We start from the raw sequence: 25,100 nt of genomic DNA on the forward strand, positions 1-25,100 counted from the left end.
CCTCCACAGATCCCCCATAACCCCGTCCTCCACAGATCCCCCATAACAGCGTCCTCCACAGATCCCCCATAACAGCGTCCTCCACAGATCCCCCATAACAGCGCCCTCCACAGAAACCCCCCTAACAGCGTCCTCCACAGATCCCCCATAACAGCGTCCTCCACAGATCCCCTATAACAGTGTCCTCCACAGATCCCCATAACAGCGTTCTCCACAGATCCCCCATAACAGCGCCCTCCACAGATCCCCCATATAACAGCGTCCTCCACAGATCCCCCATAACACTGTCCTCCACAGATCCCCCCATAACAGAGCCCTCCACAGAAACCACCATAACAGCGTCCTCCACAGATCCCCCATAACAGCGTCCTCCACAGATCCCCCATATAACAGCGTCCTCCACAGATCCCCCATATAACAGCGTCCTCCACAGATCCCCCATATAACAGCGTCCTCCACAGATCCCAGATTTCACTATGATAATTTTAAGTTGCCATGTCACATTTGAAGATGCACCCCTAGAGTAGAAACTCCAAAAAATATACCCTATTTTGGAAACTACGTGATAAGGTGGCAGTTTTTTGGGTACTATTTTAGGGTACATATGATGCTTTATACTACACTTTTGTGAGGGAAGGTAACAAAAAAATAGATGTTTTGGAACCATTTTTATTTTTAGTTATTTACAATGTTCATCTGACAGGTTAGATTATGTAGTATTTTTATAGAGCAAGTTGTTACAGACGCAACAATACCAAATTGGTTGTTTGTTTCAGTTTTACATAATAAAGCTCCATATTCATAAAGCCATAGTTTTAGTTTTTTTTTGGGCGACTGTAGGGGCTCATTTTTTTCAGTATGAGATGACGATTTGATTGGTACTATTTTAAGGTGCATATGACTTTTTGATTGCTTGGTATTACACTTTTTGTGATGTGACATTTTTTTTTTACGTTGTCCACCTGAGGGGTTAGTTCATGTGATATTTTTATAGAGCAGGTCATTACGGACGTGGCAATACCCAATATGTATACTTTCTTTTATTTATTTAAGTTTTACACAATAATATAATTTTTGAAACAAAAAAAATAATAATCATGTTTTAGTGTCTCCATAGTCTGAGCGCCATAGTTTTTTAATTTTTTTTAGGCGATTGTCTTAGGTAGGGTATTATTTTTGCGGGATGAGATGACGGTTTGATTGGTACTATTTTGGGATACATATGTCTTTCTGATCGCTTGGAATTACACTTTTTGTGTTTTTTTTACAGTGTTCACCTGAGGTGGTAGATTATGTGATAATTTTATAGAGCACGTCGTTACGGACACGGTGATACACAATTTTATGGTGGGGGGCCTTTAGTTGCCTAGGAGACCCATCCCTCAGGCTGGATCTCCTGGGTTTCTGTCACTGGCAGGTCCCGATGCCTGTGTAAGGCATTGTGGCTGCTATGGCAACCATCAGCCCCCTGTCAGCATAGCGCAGGGGGCCAATGGAGTCAGAGGGAGCCCCCTCCGTAAACCCCACTCATGCATGTGAAAGGGTTAATCCGCCGGCATCACTGCATACAGCGGGCGGATGCAGCAGGGGCCCGGCTATCAGTAACAGCCCGAGCTGCGGATTGCAGAAGTTAAAAGCCTCAAATTTGCAATGAACGGGCACTGACCGTGTGCTCGCCGTCTGTGGATGTGTACTAGTGGCGTCGCTAGAGGGGGGCGAGGGGGGGCAATTGCCCCCCCTATGTTGTTCCTTGCCCCCCCGGGTGCCCCCCCGCTGATTCCCCTGAGTGAATACTAATGAGCGCTTCCATTATGGAAGCGCTCATTAGTACCGAAGAACCAGGAAGTGGTGAACGCTCTGTACTCACCACTTCCTGGTCCTCGGCTGTCGGCTGTGCAGGGCTGCGCACAGCGTGAGGTCGCTCTGTGACCTCACGCTGTGCGCGCCAGTTTAGAGCACAGTCGACTGAGGAGGGAGAAAATGGCAGGCGGCGTCCGTCCAGGAGCAGGAGAGGTAAGTGTTTTTTTATTTTATTTTATAAAAAATGTGGCTGCTGGGGGCATTATGGGGGCTAATAGGAGGCATATGGGGCTAATAGGAGGCATATGGGGGCATTTAGACGCATATGGGGCTAATTGGAGGCATATTTGGGGGCTAATTGGAAGCATATTTGGGGGCTAATTGGAGGCATATGGGGGCATTTGGAGGCATATTTGGGGGCTAATAGGAGGCATATTTGGGGGCTAAAAGGAGGCATATGGGGCTAATAGGAGGCATATGGGGGCTAATAGGAGGCATATGGGGGCTAATTGGAGGCATATGGGGTCTATGGGGCTAATTGGAGGCATATGGGGGCTAATTGGAGGCATATAGGGGCTAATTGGAGGCATATAGGGGCTAATTGGGGGCTAATAGGAGGCATATGGGGGCTAATTGGTGGCTAATTGGAGGCATATGGGGGCTAATTGGAGGCATATGGGGTCTATGGGGCTAATTGGAGGCATATGGGGGTTAATTGGAGGCATATGGGGGCTAATATGAGGCATATGGGGGCTAATGTGAGGCATATGGGGGCTAATAGGAGGCATATGGGGGCTAATAGGAGGCATATGGGGGCTAATATGAGGCATATGGGGGCTAATAGGAGGCATATGGGGGCTAATTGGAGGCATATGGGGGCTAATTGGAGGCATATGGGGGCTAATTGGAGGCATATGGGGGCTAATTGGAGGCATATGGGGGCTAATTGGAGGCATATGGGGGCTAATTGGAGGCATATAGGGGCTAATTGGAGGCATATGGGGGCTAATTGGGGGCTAATAGGAGGCATATGGGGGCTAATTGGGGGCTAATTGGAGGCATATGGGGGCTAATTGGAGCCATATGGGGGCTAATTGGAGGCATATGGGGTCTATGGGGCTAATTGGAGGCATATGGGGTTAATTGGAGGCATATGGGGGCTAATTGGGGGCTAATAGGAGGCATATGGGGGCTAATAGGAGGCATATGGGGGCTAATAGGAGGCATATGGGGGCTAATAAGAGGCATAATGGGGGCTAATTAGAGGCATAATGTGGGCTAATGAGGCATAATGTGGGCTAATGAGGCATAATGGGGCTAATATGAAGAATAATGGGGGCTAATGAGGCATAAGGGCTGATATGGGGGCTAATGAGAGGCATAATGAGGGCTAATGAGAGGCATAATGTGTCATCCACAGATGCCCCCATAACAGTGTGTCTTCCACAGATCCACCATAACAGTGCGCCTGTGCACTGACGAGAGACAGAAAGAAGGGGAAAGAATCCGCGGAAGCAAGCAGAGGAGGCACAGCAGACGACTGAATAGCTTCTTTTGTAAGTAAATTGTTTTATTATAAATGTATCCCTGCATACCGCAACTCTCTAGTATTTTGTAATCTCATTTCTATATACTTATTTTGTTTTTGCCCCCCCATTTTTGACTGTGGTATCTTTGTGCCCCCCCTATATATTGTTCCTAGAGTCGCCACTGATGTGTACCCATTCACTTGAACAGGATCTGAGAAAAGGCAGTGCAGAAAACTCTGTAGTGCTTCCGTGGGATTCCAATCCGTGCCTCTGTTCCGCATCTCACCATGAACGGGTCTGCATCCATGATACGGTTGCGCACACAGCACAGACCTTCTACGGTCATGTGCATGAGGCCTAAGGTCACCTGAATGGATCTCGCAGAAATCCTTGTGCTTGCTGTCAAAACAACCCTGTTCAGAGGAATGGAACTGATTTTCAGTTGCCAACATCCGCAAGATACGGCCAAAGATAGGACATGTCCTATGTTTCGTGGTGCGGAGGCATGGACCCAAAAGCCCACGGAGGTGCATTGTAGTGTTTCCATGGGTTTCCAATTCATGCTTCCACTCCGCAAAAGATAGGACTCGCAGTTTGCAGTCTGCAATATGGACCTGGATTCCTTCCATTCATGTGCATGATCCCTTACACCGTGGGTTTTACTCCGCAGTCTGGGAGCTGCGGATTGCAGAAGTTAAAAGCCTCAAATTTGCAATGAACGGGCACTGACCGTGTGCTCGCCGTCTGTGGATGTGTACCCATTCACTTGAACAGGATCTGAGAAAAGGCAGTGCAGAAAACTCTGTAGTGCTTCCGTGGGATTCCAATCCGTGCCTCTGTTCCGCATCTCACCATGAACGGGTCTGCATCCATGATACGGTTGCGCACACAGCACAGACCTTCTACGGTCATGTGCATGAGGCCTAAGGTCACCTGAATGGCTCTCGCAGAAATCCTTGTGCTTGCTGTCAAAACAACCCTGTTCAGAGGAATGGAACTGATTTTCAGTTGCCAACATCCGCAAGATACGGCCAAAGATAGGACATGTCCTATGTTTCGTGGTGCGGAGGCATGGACCCAAAAGCCCACGGAGGTGCATTGTAGTGTTTCCATGGGTTTCCAATTCATGCTTCCACTCCGCAAAAGATAGGACTCGCAGTTTGCAGTCTGCAATATGGACCTGGATTCCTTCCATTCATGTGCATGATCCCTTACACCGTGGGTTTTACTCCGCAGTCTGTTGATTCCTAAGGCCTCTTGCACACGGCCATTGCAAAATACAGAAACCAGCTATGTGCATGCTGCACTTGGCTCAATCCCCATTATAGAAATGCCTAGTCTTGTCCACAAAGCAGGCAAGAATGGAACATGTTGTGCAGGGAAACGGATGACATCTGTGTGCTCTCCGTATTTTTTTGTGGCCCTAAAGAAATGAATCAGGCAACTTGCGATCTGCAAAAGATGCGGATTGGACGCAGACCCAAAATACAGTCATGTGCATGAGGTCTAAGATTGCTGCCACACAACAATTTTTATAGGGCCCCTTTCACACCAGCGAGTTTTCCGCGCGGGTGCAATGCGTGAGGTGAACGCATTGCACCCGCACTGAATCCGGACCCATTCATTTCAATGGGTCTGTGTACAAGAACGATGTTTTTCACGCATCACTTGTGCGTTGCATGAAAATCGCAGGCCCCATACAAATGAATAGAGCTGTGTGAAAATCGCATTGCATCCGCAAACAAGTGCGGATGTGATGCGATTTTCACGCATGGTTGCTAAGGAGACGAGGGAAGAGCGACCCGGGTCCCCATTTACTTTATTATTTTCCATTATAACATGTTTTTAATGAAAAATAATAGCATTCTTTAATACAGAATACAGAATGCAAAGTGAAATGTCACTTGAGGGTTAAAAAATAATAAAAACATTACTCATCCACTTGATTGCGCAGCCGGGATAGAAGGACTTTTTATCTTCATTCAGCAGGACCTGCGCTGATGTCACCGTGCTCACCATGTGTACCTCACCTCAGTAAAAGATATATTAAAGTTTGCAAAAAAGCACAAAGTACTCAGACTGTGAGAAACAAGATTCTCTGGCCTGATGGAAACAAGATTCAACTTTTTAGCCTCAATTCATGTGTCATATTTGGAGGAAACCAGGCACTGCACAATACCATTCCTACAGTGAAGCATAGTGATGGCAGCATCTTGCTGTGGGGTTATTTTTCAGCAGCTGAAGCAAGGAGACTGGTCAGAGTTGAGAGAAAGTGGAATGAGGCAAAGTACTGAGATATTCTTAATGAAAACCTAATCCAGAGTGCTCGGGACCTCAGACTTGGCTGAAGGTTTGTCTTCAAACAAAATTATCCTAAGCACACAGCCAACACAGCACAGGAGTGGTTAAGGGACAAGTCGGTGAATGTCCTCGAGTGGCACAGTCACAGCCCTGACTTGAGCCCAATCCAACATGGCTGAAAATGGCTGTCCACCAACAGTCCCTATCCATCCTCACAGAGCATGAGAGAATCTTCAAAGAAGAATGAAAGATAATCCTTAGTTCCAGGTTTGCAAATATTATGGCATCATACCCAAGAAGATTGGAAGCTGTAATCACTACCAAAAGTGCTTCAACTAAGTACTGAGTAAGGGTCTGAATACTTCTGTCAATGCAAGAATTTCATTTTTCCTTCAATAAATTAGCAACGATTTGGAATATTCTGTTTTCACTTTCTCATTATGAGGTATGGAATACACAATGATGGTGAAAAATATGAACTTTGTTTACTTTAGCACAAGGCTGCAACATAACGAAATGTGAAAGAGTCTAAAGTCTTTCTGAATGCACTGTATGTACATGTAGTGGTTGAGGTGCTGTAAAGAACAATATTAAAACCATACTGGATGAACCTCATGCAGTTTTGCCTCAGTTTTCAATGCAGCTGCGCTTTTACAGGTGGAACACATTTATTTAACATGTTTTACCTCTAAAAACTTGTCCGCCCCTTTAACAGTGACTTTCACAGTGACCTCCCCTTTAACAGTGACTTCCCCTTTATGCCCGCCCCTTTAACAGGGACCTTCATAGCGCCTGCCCCTTTAATAAAAGTGACCTCCACAGTGCCCGCCCATTTAATAACAGTGACCTCCACTGTGTCCGCCCCTTTAACAACAGTGACCTCTACAGTGCCCGCCCCTTTAAGCAGTAAAGAAAAATGGCTGGGTTGTTATGAAAACCTGGAGAAAACTGTTTATGGCAGTTGGGATTTGAAGAGAAAGACTTGCAGTCTTGTATTAACTAATGTGGGTCATTTTTTGGGAATATCTCAAGAACGGTACGTCCTAGAGAGCTGAAACCCGGTCTAAAACCTTCCCGGACACCTGATGTACCTGTGTGCCAAATTTGGTGAAGATCGGTCCAGTCGTTTGGTCGTGCATAAAGAACAGACAGACAAAAACTCATTTTTATATATATATATGAGATTAACTGTACATTTCAAATGCATATTTAATGACAGTAGACAACTAGATTTTTAGTATTGCCAAATAAAGACATTTTTATCATATTTGCTCCCTATTCATTCTGTGCAACAACAAGTGGGAGTGTGCCTTCATACGGCCACTCAGTGCTGATGCTGTAGCCTCTGTCACGGAGGCTAGCAGCATTTGATCTGTTTGTCTTTTTTTCCCACAACATCGCGAAATGCGTTGGGAAAATAGTGGGGACAGACTTATGTTTTTTTTATGGTGGCTTGAATGTGGTTCACAAAGCAGTAGTGGTCTGCGACTTCTCAGCCCTCTGCCACATGTGAACAGATGCACTCAAGCCCTCCTTTTGCTCACACCCAGATAGATAGTGTCCCTTGATTCGTGCTCTAAGGGCCGACAATCGGACATCTTGATTCCACCTATGATAGATGGTTCTTGATACATGTCGGATCCTTAGGGTAGATGTTTATCAATGGATTAGTCTACCTATTTATCTAGTTTAGGGCCATCTAAAACTGGGTGAGTGAGCTGAGTACCTTGTCCGTGCCACGGTGCACAACTTTGGTTGTGCATAGATTACCATAGCTGAGGCATGGTTATGCAATCAACCATAGTGCACCTGTAGTGGAATTCCTAGTGATCGTTTCCACACCTGAGTGGGATCAGGGATCTTGGTCTCCTTTGTTACCTCGACCCGCCACAGGTATTGTGGATACATCTTGGTCACTTAGATTTTTATATAGTTAGTAGGTTTCCTTTCCTCTATTAGTTTTTGTACATTTAATAAAGTATTCGTTTTATCTGATCCTCATAACGTTCCTTACTACAGTGATATTATTCATACAGTACAGACCAAAAGTTTGGACACACCTTCTCATTCAAAGAGTTTTCTTTATTTTCATGACTATGAAAATTGTAGATTCACACTAAAGGCATCAAAACTATGAATTAACACATGTGGAATTATATACATAACAAAAAAGTGTGAAACAACTGAAAATATGTCATATTCTAGGTTCTTCAAAGTAGCCACCTTTTGCTTTGATTACTGCTTTGCACACTCTTGGCATTCTCTTGATGAGCTTCAAGAGGTAGTCATCTGAAATGGTCTTCCAACAGTCTTGAAGGAGTTCCCAGAGATGCTTAACACTTTTTGGCCCTTTTGCCTTAACTCTGCGGTCCAGCTCACCCCAAACCATCTCGATTGGGTTCAGGTCCGGCAACTGTGGAGGCCAGGTCATCTGGTGCAGCACCCCATCACTCTCCTTCATGGTCAAATAGCCCTTACACAGCCTGGAGGTGTGTTTGGGGTCATTGTCCTGTTGAAAAATAAATGATGGTCCAACTAAAGGCAAACCGGATGGAATAGCATGCCGCTGCAAGATGCTGTGGTAGCCATGCTGGTTCAGTATGCCTTCAATTTTGAATAAATCCCCAACAGTGTCACCAGCAAAGCACCCCTACACCATCACACCTCCTCCTCCATGCTTCACGGTGGAAACCAAGAATGTAGAGTCCATCTGTTCACCTTTTCTGCGTCGCACAAAGACACGGTGGTTGGAACAAAAGATCTCAAATTTGGACTCATCAGACCAAAGCACAGATTTTCACTGGTCTAATGTCCATTCCTTGTGTTCTTTAACCCAAACAAGTCTCTTCTGCTTCTTGCCTGTCCTTAGCAGTGGTTTCCTAACAGATATTCTACCATGAAGGCCTGATTCACACAGTCTCCTCTTAACAGTTGTTCTAGAGATGTGTCTGCTGCTAGAACTCTGTGTGGCATTGACCTGGTCTCTAATCTGAGCTGCTGTTAACCTGCAATTTCTGAGGCTGGTGACTCGGATGAACTCATCCTCCGCAGCAGAGGTGACTCTTGGTCTTCCTTTCCTGGGGCGGTCCGCATGAGAGCCAGTTTCTTTGTAGTGCTTGATGGTTTTTGTGACTGCACTTGGGGACACTTTTAAAGTTTTCCCAATTTTTCGGACTGACTGACCTTCATTTCTTAAAGTAATGATGGCCACTCGTTTTTCTTTACTTACTGCTTTTTTCTTGCCATAATACAAATTCTAACAGTCTATTCAGTAGAACTATCAGCTGTGTATCCACCTGACTTCTCCACAACACAACTGATGGTCCCAACCCCATTTATAAGGCAAGAAATCCCACTTATTAAACCTGACAGGGCACACCTGTGAAGTGAAAACCATTTCAGGTGACTACCTCTTGAAGCTCATCAAGAGAATGCCAAGAGTGTGCAAAGCAGTAATCAAAGCAAAAGGTGGCTACTTTGAAGAACCTAGAATATGACATTTTCTCAGTTGTTTCACACTTTTTTGTTATGTATATAATTCCACATGTGTTAATTCATAGTTTTGATGCCTTCAGTGTGAATCTACAATTTTCATAGTCATGAAAATAAAGAAAACTCTTGGAATGAGAAGGTGTGCCCAAACTTTTGGTCTGTATTGTATGTACTTATATTAACAGTTTTTCTAGCTTTGTTAATGGTACTTTCACTTTGACTTTGTGCCAGTCATCTAATATCTGTAAAATTACTAAAAGGTCAAGCACTTATTCAAGCCAAATTCATATCAATAAGATAACAATTGAGCTATTATCAGTGTTTATAAGGCCAGAGATAAGGAGCACATCAGCTCCCTGCCTGATGGAGCAGAGAGAAAATTCAGAACCAGCTTCTAGATAAACTCAAAGTTATGCAGGTAAAGTGACTTAATATTTATTAATAAAGACCAATTAAAAAAAGATTTTTAGCTCAAAATACAATGCAATAAAAAAAATTGCCACCAAAGGTATACATAGCCTTTAACTTTATTATTTTTTAACCATTCTTTGGTAGAACAACTTGTGTGCTTATGGTTGTTGTCATGCTTTATGACCCATGTTCTCTTGAGGTTCAGCTCACAGACAGATGTTGTTACATTTGCCTTTAGAATCTGCTGGTGTAACTTAGAATTCATTGTTTTATCAATGATAGCAAGCTGCCCTGGCCCAGATGCAGAAAAACAGGTCCAAACTATGATACTACCACCAATGTGTTTCACAGATGGGATGAGGTTTTTATGCTGGCATGCAGTGTTTTCCATTCTCCGAATATAACACTTCTCATTTAAACCAAAAAGTTTAAATGATATTTTGGTCTCAGTCCACATAAGATTGGAGCAGATTTATCAAAACTGGTGAAAAGGAAAACTGGCTTAGTTTCCCATAGGAACCAATCAGATCTTTAGAATAGGTCATTATTATCATTTTCTGGATAACCCCTTTAAATAAGACAGGTCTTCCACTCACACTTGATTGTCATCCCATTGATTGAAAACACTCAAAACTCACCTTCAAATTTTCTGCTAATCCTAAAGGTTCACACAATATTGCCACTCAAACACATGATATTGGATCATTTTAACAAATAAATGACTAAATATAATTTTAAATAATTTGATTTGGTCATCTTTATCTATTTTTAGGACTTGTGTGAAAATCTGATCTACTTTTAGGTCAATTTATGCAGAAACAGAAAATTCTACAGAGTTCACAAATTCTAATCTATAAAGAAGCACTGCAATTAAATGTTGTAAGTCTTGTAAGTTTAGCTGAGGAACTTGTATTTAAACTACAGTATTTGTGGTTATTTTTTTAGTCGAGAAGAGGAAGCTGCCATATCTATGGATGGGAAAATCACACCTGCTAAACATCTTTTGTACATTTTATTTTAAAGTTGTTCGTTATGATTACATTTTAAAATAAAATACTTTTAGTTGTTGGGGTTGTTGATCCTCAGGGGGTCTTTCATCGGACCTGCGGAGGAAAGCATACTTACCTGCTCTGTGATGGTGGGTTTCGATTAATTTACTTCCTGGCTGCTGCTGTCACGTTCGGGGACCCCGCTGTCGACATCTGGTTTGAAGGCACTGCAGCCTGTGCTGGCAGCAGCGATGAGCTGTCCCTCTTGCGTTGTGTCAGTTGGTGGCATGACGCAAGGGGGAAGGTCACCACTGTGGCCAGTTATACACTGCAGTGGTGTCCAACCAGATGTTGACAGTGAGGGACACAAGTGCAGAAAAGGAGCAAGGACCCAGCAGAGGGAAGCATGTAAGTATGTATCCCTCCAAGGCCTGGCCACAATGGTGGGTCTGCCAAAAGACTCTCAGCAGGTGAAAAACCCCTTTAACGTGTTTTATATATGTTTTAGTAAACACATATTACCCATGTTATAACATTTCTGGAGCATCTATTCTCTGTGTTGTATAGTTACTCTGTTATTCCTCTTAGAAAATGATCAACAAATTTATAACTGAGTGTTATCATTGCCCATGTCAAAGTGCTCCAGAAAAGATGGAGAATACAAGTGTTTACTACAACACACGTCAGAAGTAATGACAGGTCCTGTTTAAGAATCCTAAAGTTTGTAATTATGATATGCCATCAGTGGTATTTACATAAAACATTCCTTAGGATTATTGTTTTGTAAAGTAGCACCGTGGCATGAGACAGGACTAGCCGCAAAAGACGGGCTTATGTATTCTGGATCACCACTGTTTACAAATCTGTTCCTTGCTGGTCTAACTTCCAGTAACCCAGGCTACTCTGGTTAAATTCTGCGTGCTACCTTCTTGTTATTTAGAAATTACATGCAGTTTGGACAGCTTTCATATTCTTCCCCTCATTATTTTGCCTGAATCAAAATTGTTTTGGTTTTTAAACATAATTCAATTTAGCAAAAGGGAAAATATGTTTATGCTGCTTTCCTATCACAAAAATCCGCTAAGGTACTAATTTATACAATAACAAATATTTGTTTTCAAATCTGGCAGGTACATTCATTTCACAAAATTTTTTTTTTTTCATATTTCTGCTCTGATACATTGAGCACTAATAAAATACAATATTGACATCAGTTTTTCATGTGTTTTGCTCCCTTGGTGATCTTAATTCTTTTTATTGAAGTTAAACACTTTATAATGATTTTTGAGAAAAGCAGACAATTTCAGGGAAGTTTTTTTTTATTTTTTATTTCACATCAGTTATAAACCTTTGTGTTAGAATGAAATGGTGGTGTCTGGTAAAGTATTTCAGCTTACTTTGAACTTGTGGTTTGGACTTCCAGTTTTTAAAATAATCTGACTTTAGTTTGCCAGAGGGATATTTGGTGCAGAACTATAGTTTCGATCCTGTGAGAAATCTTGCTGTCATTTTTTATAAAGAAAAAAAATAATCTGTTAGTTCACTGCTTTCATATTTACAATTGGAATATAGATGGACGAGTCCATTTTTAAAAGAATCTTCCAATAACGCATTGCAAAGTATTGACAATGTCTGTGTAATTTCAGATTAAATCATGTGTCAGCAAGATTTCCCAGTAACCTCGGGCTGTTAGAACTTTCAGAATATTTTTTTTTTTTTTTATAATAGTTTTTTTTTTAGCTATGGTTAAAGGAATTCATAAACATTTGAAATCCATATACCTTTTTTCCCTGTCAATGGATTTTAGAGGAAGCTATAGCAAGATAAGGCTATGTTCATATCACATTTTTGCTTTACATTTAGCGTGTATACTGGGAAAGTCCCTGACATACTTGCTAAATGTTAGATCTCAATAAAAATAAAAATAAAAAAATGGAGACAGCACATCCAAAAGGTGGAATTTATTCCAGATGCAACGTTTCGGCTCAGTGATAGCCTTTTTCAAGGCACTATGTCGAAACGTTGCATCTGGAATAAATTCCACCTTTTGGATGTGCTGTCTCCATTTTTTTATTTTTCTTGAGATCTATCAGTTTCTTTTTTGGGTGGCTTTTTACCACCCCTCCTGGAGACAAGCACCCCGCAACATTATCACTAAGGAGTGCTGTTCACCCGTATTTTCATACTTGCTAAATGTGTCAATGTGTCCACAGGCTTCCATTGCAAGGCAGAGGCCAAAAGATTGTCATTTTGAACGCTATCTAGCTGGTATATGTCAGTAAGGAACAGCATAGTAGACTATTCTATTCCATTCTGTGGAGTTCAGTAAAAATATATACATGTAACGGGTGCCATACCAGACTATGGATGACTTGACTGCCAATGTATGGCGCCCATCAATGCCCTGCATCAAATGTATACATAAGGAAGCTCCAGTCGTGTCACTGTCCATAAATCAGCAGTTATCACTGGAGCTTCCCAAGGAGACCCTGCGGCAGTGAAATTAAAATGCCTGCCCTGGCGCCAGGGACAACTGTGGGGTCCTAGCATTTATTGGCCCTTCAATAAATGTTGCTGAGAAATCTGATACAGGATTTAGCACCAGCCTCGGGCAGGAGTACAGTCCAATCTTATTGATTTAAGGCCCGGAGCCATACTCCCCCCGCCCCCCTCTCTCCCCTTAGCTGGGTTTGGTATCCTCCATGCCAGGCAGTTAGTGATGGTGAGAGCAGGGAGGTCCCAATGTGTGAGCCAAGCACACTGAGCCAGCCGAAGCAAAATGGCAGTGCAGGAGACCAGGCTTCCCAAAAAAACATCTAGCCAGAGTGGGGGACTCTAGACCTGAAGGAGGTAATGTGTAGCCTACCTGGCTCACATCCCAACCTCAGATCATCAGGCAATCAGTGCTGCCATTATGGCTTGTGGGATCACTAGCACAGGGATTCAATATGCAGCATAAGACAGGGAACCCGAGTGCATCCCTGGCTCCCTCAGCACTTAGATCACAACAGCATCTGATCAGATCCAGTGCTGCCTCCACTGCTTCGGGAGATGAGAAGGGGAAGCTCCTACAGGCTGTATTACACCAACAGATTTTCTGACCAATATCTGTCCAATCAGACCAATAGTTGGTGTGTATAACAAAAGATCTTTGTGTGTAATAGGTCAGCTAAACAATAATTGGTCAGAAAATCTTTCAGATAATCTGTTGTTGTAATAGAGCCCTAACTCTCCACTTATGGACAGATGCACTATGCAGGGACTTTGAACATTTACTTCCCTAAAGCTTCAAAAAGGGAAAGAGAAATGTATGGGCGACCATCAGACACATATTCCTCTGACATAAGCAAAACAAAAAGGTGCGAACAGAGCCTAAGAAGTTTTGTCAACCATGAACATGGATTTCTGTCTTGGTGCTTATCAATCAATGAGTGTACCTGCTCACCAGATTTAAATCAGTATATTTTAAATTAAAAATGGATATGTTTCCACAAAATGATACATTAATCTGATCAACTTCTCATTTAAACAGGGAGGAAAAAATAGATCATGTTAGTTATGGACATGTCAGCACATATCCACCAACATGCAGCAAGTATGGGAGTCAGACAGCCAGTAGGCCCATGAGCAAATGCCATCAATATAAAAAAAAAATATCTGGAAAATGAATGCATCCTGCAAGATCTCCAATTCCATAGGACTTTCCCTAGTGCTGAGTTAGTTCTCTTCAATATTGTCCTAACATAAATGGAAACCATCAGAACATCCCAACTATAAATTATTTACACATGAAGAACTTTCTCGGAACAGCACTGAGAGAAGGGAGGGGGAGAGCAGAAAAAGCTGTCATAAACAGGAGCACCACTCCTAGGTAGGCGAGTGACAAATTTATGTCAGACTCAGCAGCACCAATTAGGTAGGTGAACGACTTTAAGGATTTGCATAAAAATGGTAGGGGATAGACATCCATGCTCTTTAAAGGGAATGTGTCATCAGAAAATGACCTGTTGTTTGGATCATGTTTTTATGTTAAACACATTTAAAAAAAATCGTTTGATGATATTTTTTATTTTCCATGTAAATATTTATATTTAAACAAAAACCATAAATCCTGCAGTTTTCACACTGACCATTAGGCCTAATAATAGGCACCACTTCTTGGTCTGTACAGATTGGTTTACTGCAGTCATCTCCTTATCATTACAGGCAGGTGTAGAATGACACATCACCTCTGTATGAAGATCGCAGAACATGCCTAGAAAACTCTCCAATAAAAGTCAATGAGCTCTCATTTTGTCCATTGTGCCTACGGCTGCTGTAAGGCAATTTTTTTAAATGCTGTTAAGAACAGCTTGGGCAAGACAGCCACCCCCATAATCATGAACAGGAAAAATAATTTAAAAAATCTGTAATCAGAAAATATATTTTTTTAAATAGGATATGTGTTGCTATCTGGTTTTAGCTGGCAGAAAAATAGTTTGCCGAGACATTCACTTTAAGTACAAAACTAGGACACACCCTTACGTATCTTGTGCTATACTACGTGACCAAAGTTCAGTTTCCTCTTTTCAATAATATATTTTAGATTATTTTTGTAGTTTCATGAACATGCAAAAATCTACAAGCTCATAGAAATCATTAAAAATGATCTATGCATTCAATACAAATATATCACAGTTATTGCATGTGTTTTACAGAATACTAGTGCTTTAACCCCATCACTACCGAGCCACTTTTCACCTTAAATCCCAGGCTGATTTTTGCAAATCTGACCAGTGTCACTTTAGGTATTAATACATTTAAAACAATTTCACTTATCCAGGCCATTCTGAGATTGTTTTCTCGTCACATATTGTACTTCATGACAGTGGTAAAATTCAGTAAAAAAATTTTCATTTCTATTTATAAAAAAAAAATGCAAATTGACCAAAAATTTTGGAAAATTTCCAAATTTCAATGTCTCTACTTTTATAATAGATAGTAATAACTAGACAAATAGTTACTACTTTACATTCCCCATATGTCTACTTAATGTTTGGATAATTTTGTGAATGCCATTTTATTTTTTGGGGACGTTAGAAGGCTTAGAAGCAAATCTTGAAATGTAAAAAAAATATATCAAAAACCCATTTTTTAAAGGACCAGTTCAGGTCTGAAGTCACTTTGTGAGGCTTGCAGAATAGAAACCACCCAAAAATGACCCCATTTTAGAAACTACACCCCTCAAGGTATTCAAAACTGATTTTACAAACTTTGTTAACCCTTTAGGTCAGGCATGTTCAACCTGCGGCCCTCCAGCTGTTGTAAAGCTACAACTCCCACAATGTCCTGCTGTAGGCTGATAGCTGTAGGCTGTTTAGGCATGCTGGGAGTTGTAGTTTTGCAACAGGTGGAGGGCCGCAGGTTGAGCGTGCCTGCTTTAGGTGTTCCACAATAATTAATGGAAAACTGAGATTATATTTCAGAATTTCACTTTTCTGGCAGATTTTCCATCGAACAAAGCAAGGGTTAACAGCCAAACAAAATTCAATATTTATTGCCCCGATTCTGTACTTTACAGAAACAACCCATACAGTATGTGGTCGTAAACTGCTGTACATGCAGACGGCATCGCACAGAAGGAAAGGAACGCCATATGGTTTTTGGAAAGCAGATTTCACTGGGATAATTTTAAGCTGCCATGTCACATTTAAAGACCCCCTGATGCACCCCTAGAGTAGAAACTCCAAAAAATAACCCCATTTTGGAAACTACAGGATAAGGTGGCAGTTTTGTTGGGACTATTTTAGGGTACATATGATTTTTGGTTGCTCTAAATTACACTTTTGGGGAGGCAAGGTAACAAAAAAATTGCTGCTTTGGCACGTTTTTTTTTCTTTTTTCATCTGACAGGTTAGATCATGAGCTATTTTTATAGAGCAGGTTGTTACGGACGCGACAACGCCAAATATGACTACTTTTTTGGTTGGTTGTTTCAGTTTTACATAAAGCATTTTTGAAAAAAATTATTGTTTAGTGTCTCCATATTCTGAAAGCCATAGATTTTTTATTTTATTTTGGGCAACTGTCTTATGCAGGGGCTCATTTTTAGCAGGATGAGATGACAGTTGGATTGGTACTATTTTGTGATGCAGATGACTTTTTGATCGCTTGCTATTGCATTTTTTGTGATGTAAGGTGACAAAAAAAGGCTTTTTGACACTTTTGTTTTTACAGTGTTTTTACGGTGTTCACCTGATGGGTTAGGTCATATGGCATTTTTATAGAAAAGGTTGTTACAGACGTCGCGATACCTAATATGTCTACTTTTTTATATATTTTTACATTCAACATAGTAAAAGCATTTTTGAAACAAAAAAAAATCATGTTTTAGTGTCTCCATAGTCTGAGAACCATAGTTTTTTTTAATTTTTGGAGCGATTGTCTTAGGTACGGGGCTCATTTTTTGCGGGATGAGGTGTCAGTTAGATTGCTACTATTTTGGGGGGCATATGCCTTTTTGATCGCTTGGTGTTGCACTTTTGTTTTTTTAGCACAGTTTTTATTTTTTTACAGTGTTCACTTGAGGGGTTAGGTCATGTGATGATATTATAGAGCCGGTCGATACAGACGCAGCTATACCCAATATGTCTACTTTGCTTTTTTTCCCTATTTTTGACAAAAAAAAATTAAACTTTATTTTGGGAAAAGGATGATTTTGTAATACGCTTACAGCCTGCTTGCCTGTGAGATCCAGGGGACTGGATCTTACAGGCTCTCCCGGAAGGCAGCCATGATGCCTAAGGAAGGCATCAGGCTGCCTTCCCTGCCATGGGCTCCTTGTCACAGCAGCGCTTGGACTCCATGGACACCGGCATCCGTAAGGATACCGCACATGCCGCGGTCAGCGCTGATCACAGCCGTGCAAGGGTTAATGCACTGGCATCGGTGTTTTCACCGATGCTAGAGCATACAGCAGGGTTCTGGCTATCCTATCATTGACAGCCGGACCCCTGCCTCTGACCTGGCTGGCGCAGCTCCTGTAGTGTGCTGGGATTTCTGTCCTGCTTTTATGCGCCGTACATCCTAAGGGTTAAAGACTTAAAATGTGTTTAATCTCAACAAATATAACTTTCTAACACTTAACCATTTGCTCCCAAAAAGAATTGTACAACATTAAAGTGACCCGCCAAAAAAAAAGAAAAGAAAAAGAAATTAGTCACTTTCTATTTGTGGCGCCAAAGGAGTTGATATTGTGGAAACTAATGTCATTACTTCATCATCTAATCAAACAGGAAGCCAAAATCATTTTTTTCAGTGTAGTTGTCAAAACTTACAGACAGATGTCCACCAGCTGATCTAGTTCAGAGCAGCTGCATTCATACATGTCTCTGCAGCTCACATGGCTCTGGTTCATGAGGTCCCCCAGCAGCTGGACAGCATTGGCAGGTGCCTCATCACAAACGTTCTTAAAAGCCAGAACTCTTGCAGCCTCACTGTAGACGTGCTTAGCTCGCTGGTATAGTTTGAAGGTAGACACTAAAGAAACAAGAAACGTAAGATACATAAAAATGCGGATAATCAGTAAACTACAGTGGTGCTTGAAAGTTTGTTAACTCTTCAGAACTTTCTAAATTTCTACATAAATTTGACCTAAAACATCAGATTTTCACACAAGTCCTAAAAGTAGATAAAGATAGCCAAATCAATGAGTCAAAAATATTAGACTTGGTAATTTATTTATTCAGGAATGTGATCCAACATCACATATTTGCGAGTGACAAAAGAATGTGAATCTTTACTTTCAGTATCTGGTGTGACCTCCATGTGTATAAATAACTGCAACTAAACATTTTTTATCTGCTGATTAGTCCTGCACATCGGCTTGGAGGAATTTTAGCCCATTCCTTTGTACAAAACAGCTTCAACTCTGTTATGTTGGTGGGTTTCCTCCAATGAACTCTCTTCAGGTCCCTCCACAACATTTCTATTAGATTTAGGTCAGGACTTTAACTTTGCCATTTCACAACTATCATTTTATTTTTCTTTAACCATTCTTTGGTCGAATGACTTGTGTGCTTAGGGTTGTTGTCTTGCTTCATGACCCATGTTTTCTTGAGATTCAGCTCACAGACAGATGTTGCTACATTTTCTTTTAGAATCTGCTGGTATAATTCAAAATACATTGTTCCATCAATGATAGCAAGCCGTCCTGGCCCAGATGCAGCAAAAGAGGCCCAAACCATGATACTACCACCAACGTGTTTCACAGATGGGATGAGGTTTTTATGTTGGAATGCAGTCTTTTTCTTTCTCCAAACATAATGCTTCTCATTTAACTCTTTCAGGACCTTTGTATTTTCCAGTTTTGCATTTTAGCAATTTACTCATGCATTCCTGGAGCCATAAATGTTTTATACGCGTATGAGGGTTTGTTTTTTTACATACAATGTAGTGGAAAGCTGAAACATTAAAAATAGGATGGAATTGGAAAAAAAAAAAGCAATTCCACCACAGTTTTTACGGTGTTTCCTATGCAGTAAAATTGATTAATGCCCTTCATTCTCTGGGTCAGTACTATTACAACAATACCACATTTATATAGTTTTTCATGTGTTTTAATACTGAAAAAAAGAAAAACTAAAAAAATCTATATTTTTTCTTTTTGCCATATTTTGTCCCCCCCATAACTTTTTATTGTTATGTCTAAGGAACAGTTTGGATGGTGATTTGTAGCTTTTATTAATGCCATATTGGAGTGCTTATGATTTTGTAATCACTTTTTATTAATTTTTTGGAGGGAGATGAAGCAATAAAAAAAATGCCGATTTTTTTTCGTTCTGCCGTTTGTTATGTGGTATAAATATTTTAATATTATGGGCATTGTGGGATGCGGAGATGCCTAGTATTTATTTAATTTTTTTGTTATGGGGAAAGAGGAGTGATCCGATTGTGGATTGGTGGTGTAAAAACTCTTTAGAGATGGTTTTGTAACCTTTTCCAACCTGATGAGCATCAAGATCTCGACTTTTGAGGTCCTTAGAAATCTCCTTTGTTCGTGCTGTGATGTGTTGTGAAGCTCAGGTTTTGATAAATCCCTTTTTTTTTTATAAAACACTTTGCCCACTCACGCCTGTCATCACATTAAATTGTAAGCAACTGACTGTGGACTCATTCAGACAGCCGTATGCGGTCTGCAAAAATGAGGATCCTTTTTTTGCGGACAGTTCAGCATGGCTGCAAAAAAACTGATTGCATTAGTTTTTTTTTGCTGATCCATAGACTTCAATAGGGCCATGTCCTGATTTTTACAGGACATGCTTAATTTTTTTTTTGCTGAGCCATGCAATGGAAGAAAATGGTTCCATAGAAGTGAATGAGACAGCATCTAATCCACAAAAAAAAGGCTTTTATGGCAATTATTCATTTTAAATATGTGAATATGTAAGTTGCAGTTATGCTGACAGAAGAGTGCCCACATGCTCTGTGGTGGCTCCAGTGGTGTATCCTTAGTAACAATCAGAGAACTAGTATCTGCAGGGTTCTTATAGTCACTGTGGTGTGGCAGATCTTTGGTAGATGAGAAGCAAGTAGACTATGAGGTGATTAAACCATTCTTAGGCTCCCTGTGCATTGGGTAAGATCCAAGCTAAACATATAACAACCATACAAAATCGTTAGCATGGACTGATCCCATAAACTTCAGAGTTTAAATATTTTGCAATTACATGTCTCAAAAAATGGCAAAATGTATAAAATCCATTTTTAAAATGGACAAAATCCAACACAAAACCACTCTTCATGTTAAGCTTTACAAATAATGTTTTGGCTGAAGTTCTAGTTGGAAAAAGTTCAAAAAAGAACCTCCTTGTAACATTTCTATGAAAAGGCACCAATCCTGCTTCTCTTAGTAAAATACAGTATAATGCTATCAGTCTGATACGAGTCTTATTACCATTTTGATCATCATAGAATTCTTGATTATTACTACTATTAGCAATGACATATATATAAAATGTCCGGATTTTGGCTTCTGCTTCACAGTGACAATCTGACAGTTAATTTAAAGGGGCTGCCTCACCTCATTTGGTTGGCTTCTCAAGTTGCTGCTAGAGAGAGAGAGATGTAGAATTGGGTTTGGTGCAAATCGGATATAAGCCCCTAATTTATTTGTTCAGTTGTACAGATCTGAAAAGCTCCCGGCTTATAAGTTAAACATATACTAAAGGTTCCATTCAAAGAGAATGTCTTTTAGATCTCTGTCAGAGTGCTATTGGTCAGCGTAACTTTTCTTTTAAACTGTGTAAGAAAGCATAGCAGATTATCCTTTACTATACAGGGCAGCTTCAAAAACGAGTACACTGTACTGCAGCCCAACTCCAACAGTATGGGTTGATGAAACCTGATCAAATGGTAGGGTTGTCCTTAGCGTGCTGGGGAACATCAGCAATATTGTTTATTTATGATTTTATATAATCTGTCTCCCAGTTTCTGTATGTTTATCAACATAGAAATATATTCACTTTAAAAGTATTTACATTACTTTTAATTAGGCTATTTTTCTGCATTAGTTATATGTTTGGTAAATGCAGTATATAAACCAAAATACATATCAGATACTCATCAGGAGGGAAAAACAAAACAACTACCAAATTAATCTCCCTTAATTAAAATATACCTTTTATATACGTTAAAATATGAAAAACCTCTCCATATGGTGCAGTATTATATCATAAAAAAATCTAATATAGTACCAGAAAGGGTCTAAATCAAAGGGAAGTGTGCTCGATATATGATCTGGATTGAAAACAGGTATATCAAGAGGTGGGGCATTAGATGTATCCCTTGGGACCTACTTTACAGGACTATATTGTTTTTATGGTTCCCGTGGGACTACTGTGTATGAGAGAGCTTATCTTCATTTTGGGAATAGCATTGTATTTTTCAGGGCATGTGTAGGAATTGAAAGGGTTTAGCCACCGAGAGGTGGGGTAGACTGTAAGCAGGGAGAGATTTAGGGGTGGAATAGGGACACATATGTTATTCCCAAGAACACCCGGATCTGGAGAATCATTTGGGACGCATTGAACAGCAAAAGATGTGAATATAAAAGACATGCTGAACCTTATTTTCCTGTGATACCTTGTGTAAACAAACCATGAGTAAAGAAGGACATCTAATGTCCTACCTCTTGATATACCCGTTTTCAATCCAGATCATATATCGAGTACACTTGCCTATGATTTAGACCCTTTATGGTACTATATTTGATTTTGTGTGATATAATACTGCACCATATGGAGAGGTTTTTCATATTTTAACATATATTTGATAAAATGTATATTTGAATTAAGGGAGATTAATTTGGTAGCTATTTAAATGCAGTACGGTATCTAATTTAAATTTAGCTTTAAATTCTTATTCTGATATAAGATATGTGTCTCTTGATTTAGTCCAATAAGAGAGGCTTCAGCAGGTTTCATCACAAAGGGGCCATAAGAATCAAGACAGGTGCCAATTGCAGGCTGTTGTATAACAAAAGCCGAGAGGCCATATCTAGGCTGTATAGCCATACATATACAGAGAAAAATGTATTTGGCGGTAAAGAGGAAATAGCTGCAGCAATCAATTATGCTGAAATGTCTTTAACAAAAATTACAGATTGAAAGTTAAAACAGGCCAGAGTTACATATGTTTCTAGTTATCCCAACTGCTGAGCCTTCTATCACATGCAGTACTGGTGAAGTAAACACCATCTTCAATCTTTCAAGTTTTAGAAATCATGATCTATTCATTATGAAAAACAAAATCTCTCAAAGGGCAAAAAGGTGATCAGAAATCCTTTAACCTCTTAAAGCGTACCCCCAATTATAAAACAACTTTTCATAAATGAATAGGGCATGTGACTATAAGAAACGTTATAATATGTCTTTATATCTTATCAGGCTGCTTTCCTAGGAGAGAAGTGTGTGTGGGTGGGGGGGGGGGGCTGCTGAATGGGAGATACAAACTGTTGTTTCTTAGCTCTGCTACACTTAGCACTTTTGACTTTACTATATCTAGTAGGATAAGGCTCTTCCACTGCTCAGAGTGAGGAAATAAATCATGTACTAACTGGCATCAGCCTCCTCATCCCTCCTCCTGTCTCCACAGACTTTTGTGTGTGGGGCTTGAAATAGGTTCTATTAGAGATAAGAGGCTGAGTGAAGGAAAGAAGAAAGAAAGCAGCCTCAGAAGCCCAGGAAGAAGCATACTTCTTTAATTAGCTATATTACAAAAGTTCTTATATTCACCTGTACTATTCATTTATGAAAACTTGTGTATAACTTGAGGTACGCTTTAAGGATGCAATTGCCTGAGCTATATAGGGACATTAAAGGAAACCTGTCACATTGAACATAGTGCTTGAGCAGGAGAAGCTGACTAGATTGATACAGTGCTGTGAAAGTATGTGCCCCTTTACAGATTTCTTTTCTTTTTGCTTATTTGTCACACTTAATTTGAATATTAAAGATAACGTGAGTAAATACAAAAATGCAGTTTTTAAATGATAATTTCATTTATTAAGGTAGAAAAGCTATCCAAACCAACTAGGCCCTATGTGAACAAGTAACTGTCCCCTAAATCTAATAACTGGTTTTGCCACCTTTGGTTTATTTCAGCCACATTGGATGGTTTTCGAACATTTAAGGTCATGTCATAGCATCTTGATTTAAGTCTGGACTTTGAGTAGGCCACTCCAAAACCTTCCATTTTGTTTTTTTTCAGCCACTCAGAGTTGGACTTGCTGGTGTACTTCAGATAATTGTCCTGCTGCAAAACCCACATACGCTTGACCTTAAGGTCACAAACTGATGGCCGGACATTCTCCTTCAGTATTTTCTAGTAGAGAGCAGAATTCATGGTTCCATCAATTAAAGAATGTTGTCCAGGTCCGGAACCAGCAAATCAGCCCCATACCTTCACACTACCACCACCAAGTTTGACTGTTGGTATGATTTTCTCTTTCTGAAATGCTGTGTTAGCTTTACACAAGTAACAGGACACACATCTTCAATGAAGTTCCACTTTTGTCTCATTAGGCCACAAAATATTTTCCCAAAAGGCTTTGGGATTATCAAGATGTGTTTTGAGATGGGCCTTTGTGTTTGTTTGTTTTTGTCAGTAGTGTTTTTTGCTTGAAACTCCCATGAATACCATTTTTGCTCAGTCCCTTTCTTATTGTTGAATCATGAACACTGACCTTAACTGAGGAAAATGAGGCCTGCAGTGTTTTAGATGTTGTTCTGGGTTCTTTTGTGACCTTCTGGATGAGTCGTCAATGTACTCTTGGTGTAATTTTGGCAAGTCAGCCACGAATGGGAAGGTTCACAATGTTTTCCCCATTTGTGGATAATAGCTCTTACTGTGGTTCACTGGAGTCCCAAAGCCGTAGAAATTATATTGTAACCTTTTCCAGACTGACAGATGTCAACGACTTTCTTTCTCATCTGTTCTTGAATCTCTTCATATTGGGGCATAATCAGTGCCGTTTTTAACGCGGGGGGCTGCCTCTTGAGCCCCGCTGGCCACAATGAAATCGTAAAATATCTTGGCTCCTCCGGCTCTGTGTCCCGAAAACGACTGTCTAAAGGTCACCATACACATGATTTGTTGGCCGAGTGCTCATCTCATACATATACGTTCTTGACTCTGGAGAGAGGGAGAAAGTCAGTGTCAGAGGAGGCTTATCTTCCCACTAACAAACTACTGTAGCAGGCAGGCCGGCCAGCAGTGTAACTCATTCACTCAGTCACGTGCCTGCTCCTCCCACTTTATTAATGAAGCAGACACGTGACGGAGTGAGTGAGTTACACTGCTGGCCGGCCGGCCTGCCTGCTACAGTAGTTTGTTAGTGGGAAGATAAGCCTCCTCTGACACTGACTTTCTCCCTCTCTCCAGAGTCAAGAACGTATATGTATGAGATGAGCACTCGGCCAACAAATCATGTGTATGGTGACCTTTAGACACAGCTTCGACTAGAGTACCAGGTGAATATATAGTGGTCAGATAGAGGTCAGAATGATATAGAGAGGTCAGAAGGACACTTGAGACTACAAGGACAATACTGGAGGTGTCCATTTCCACGCTGTAAGTAGCAGAGAAGATGCATCTAGAAGATTTCTGACAGCGGCAGATAATTCTTCTTCCCTGAGCTATGTCAGGAGCAGCCGTCTCTAGGTAGGTCATGTACTGCTATGAAGGCTCCTCATGTGCCTGTTTAACCTGTTCATTATTACAGGAGTCACTGTAATTTGCTGACCGCCTATTAGTTCAGAGCCATTTATCTCCAGAAACATCAAGAAGAAGTTCTTCTGCACCCAAGCAGGAGTCCTTTATAACAACAGACACAATGGAAAGTGATTGTGTGTCCTGCAGCGACTAGTGAGATGTCTGGTGTCACTCCCTGAACTTCACAGCTAGAAGAAGATGGCTCCCTTTATGCCTCATGTATGATGTCAAGTAAGGCCGACTCAGCATGACTGCGGTATAGTCAACACCTTGGAGTATGTTAACACTGAGTTTTCTGCATCAGAATCTGCGTGGAAAATCTGCTTCC

The 25,100-nt window shown here is 40.7% G+C and overlaps 1 protein-coding gene across 1 annotated transcript in view; it reads right to left on the reverse strand.

Moving 5' to 3' along the window:
• GALK2 (galactokinase 2) overlaps positions 1 to 25,100 on the reverse strand; it is a 260,803-nt gene that overhangs the window by 11,476 nt on the left and 224,227 nt on the right. Inside the window, exon 9 of the mRNA XM_044279616.1 lies at positions 17,839 to 18,040. Coding sequence (XP_044135551.1) covers positions 17,839 to 18,040 — 202 coding nt within the window. The remainder of the gene's footprint in view (positions 1 to 17,838; positions 18,041 to 25,100) is intronic.

Source organism: Bufo gargarizans, chromosome 2 (assembly GCF_014858855.1).
Source record: "Bufo gargarizans isolate SCDJY-AF-19 chromosome 2, ASM1485885v1, whole genome shotgun sequence".
In the NCBI taxonomy this organism is placed as follows: Eukaryota; Metazoa; Chordata; class Amphibia; order Anura; family Bufonidae; genus Bufo; species Bufo gargarizans.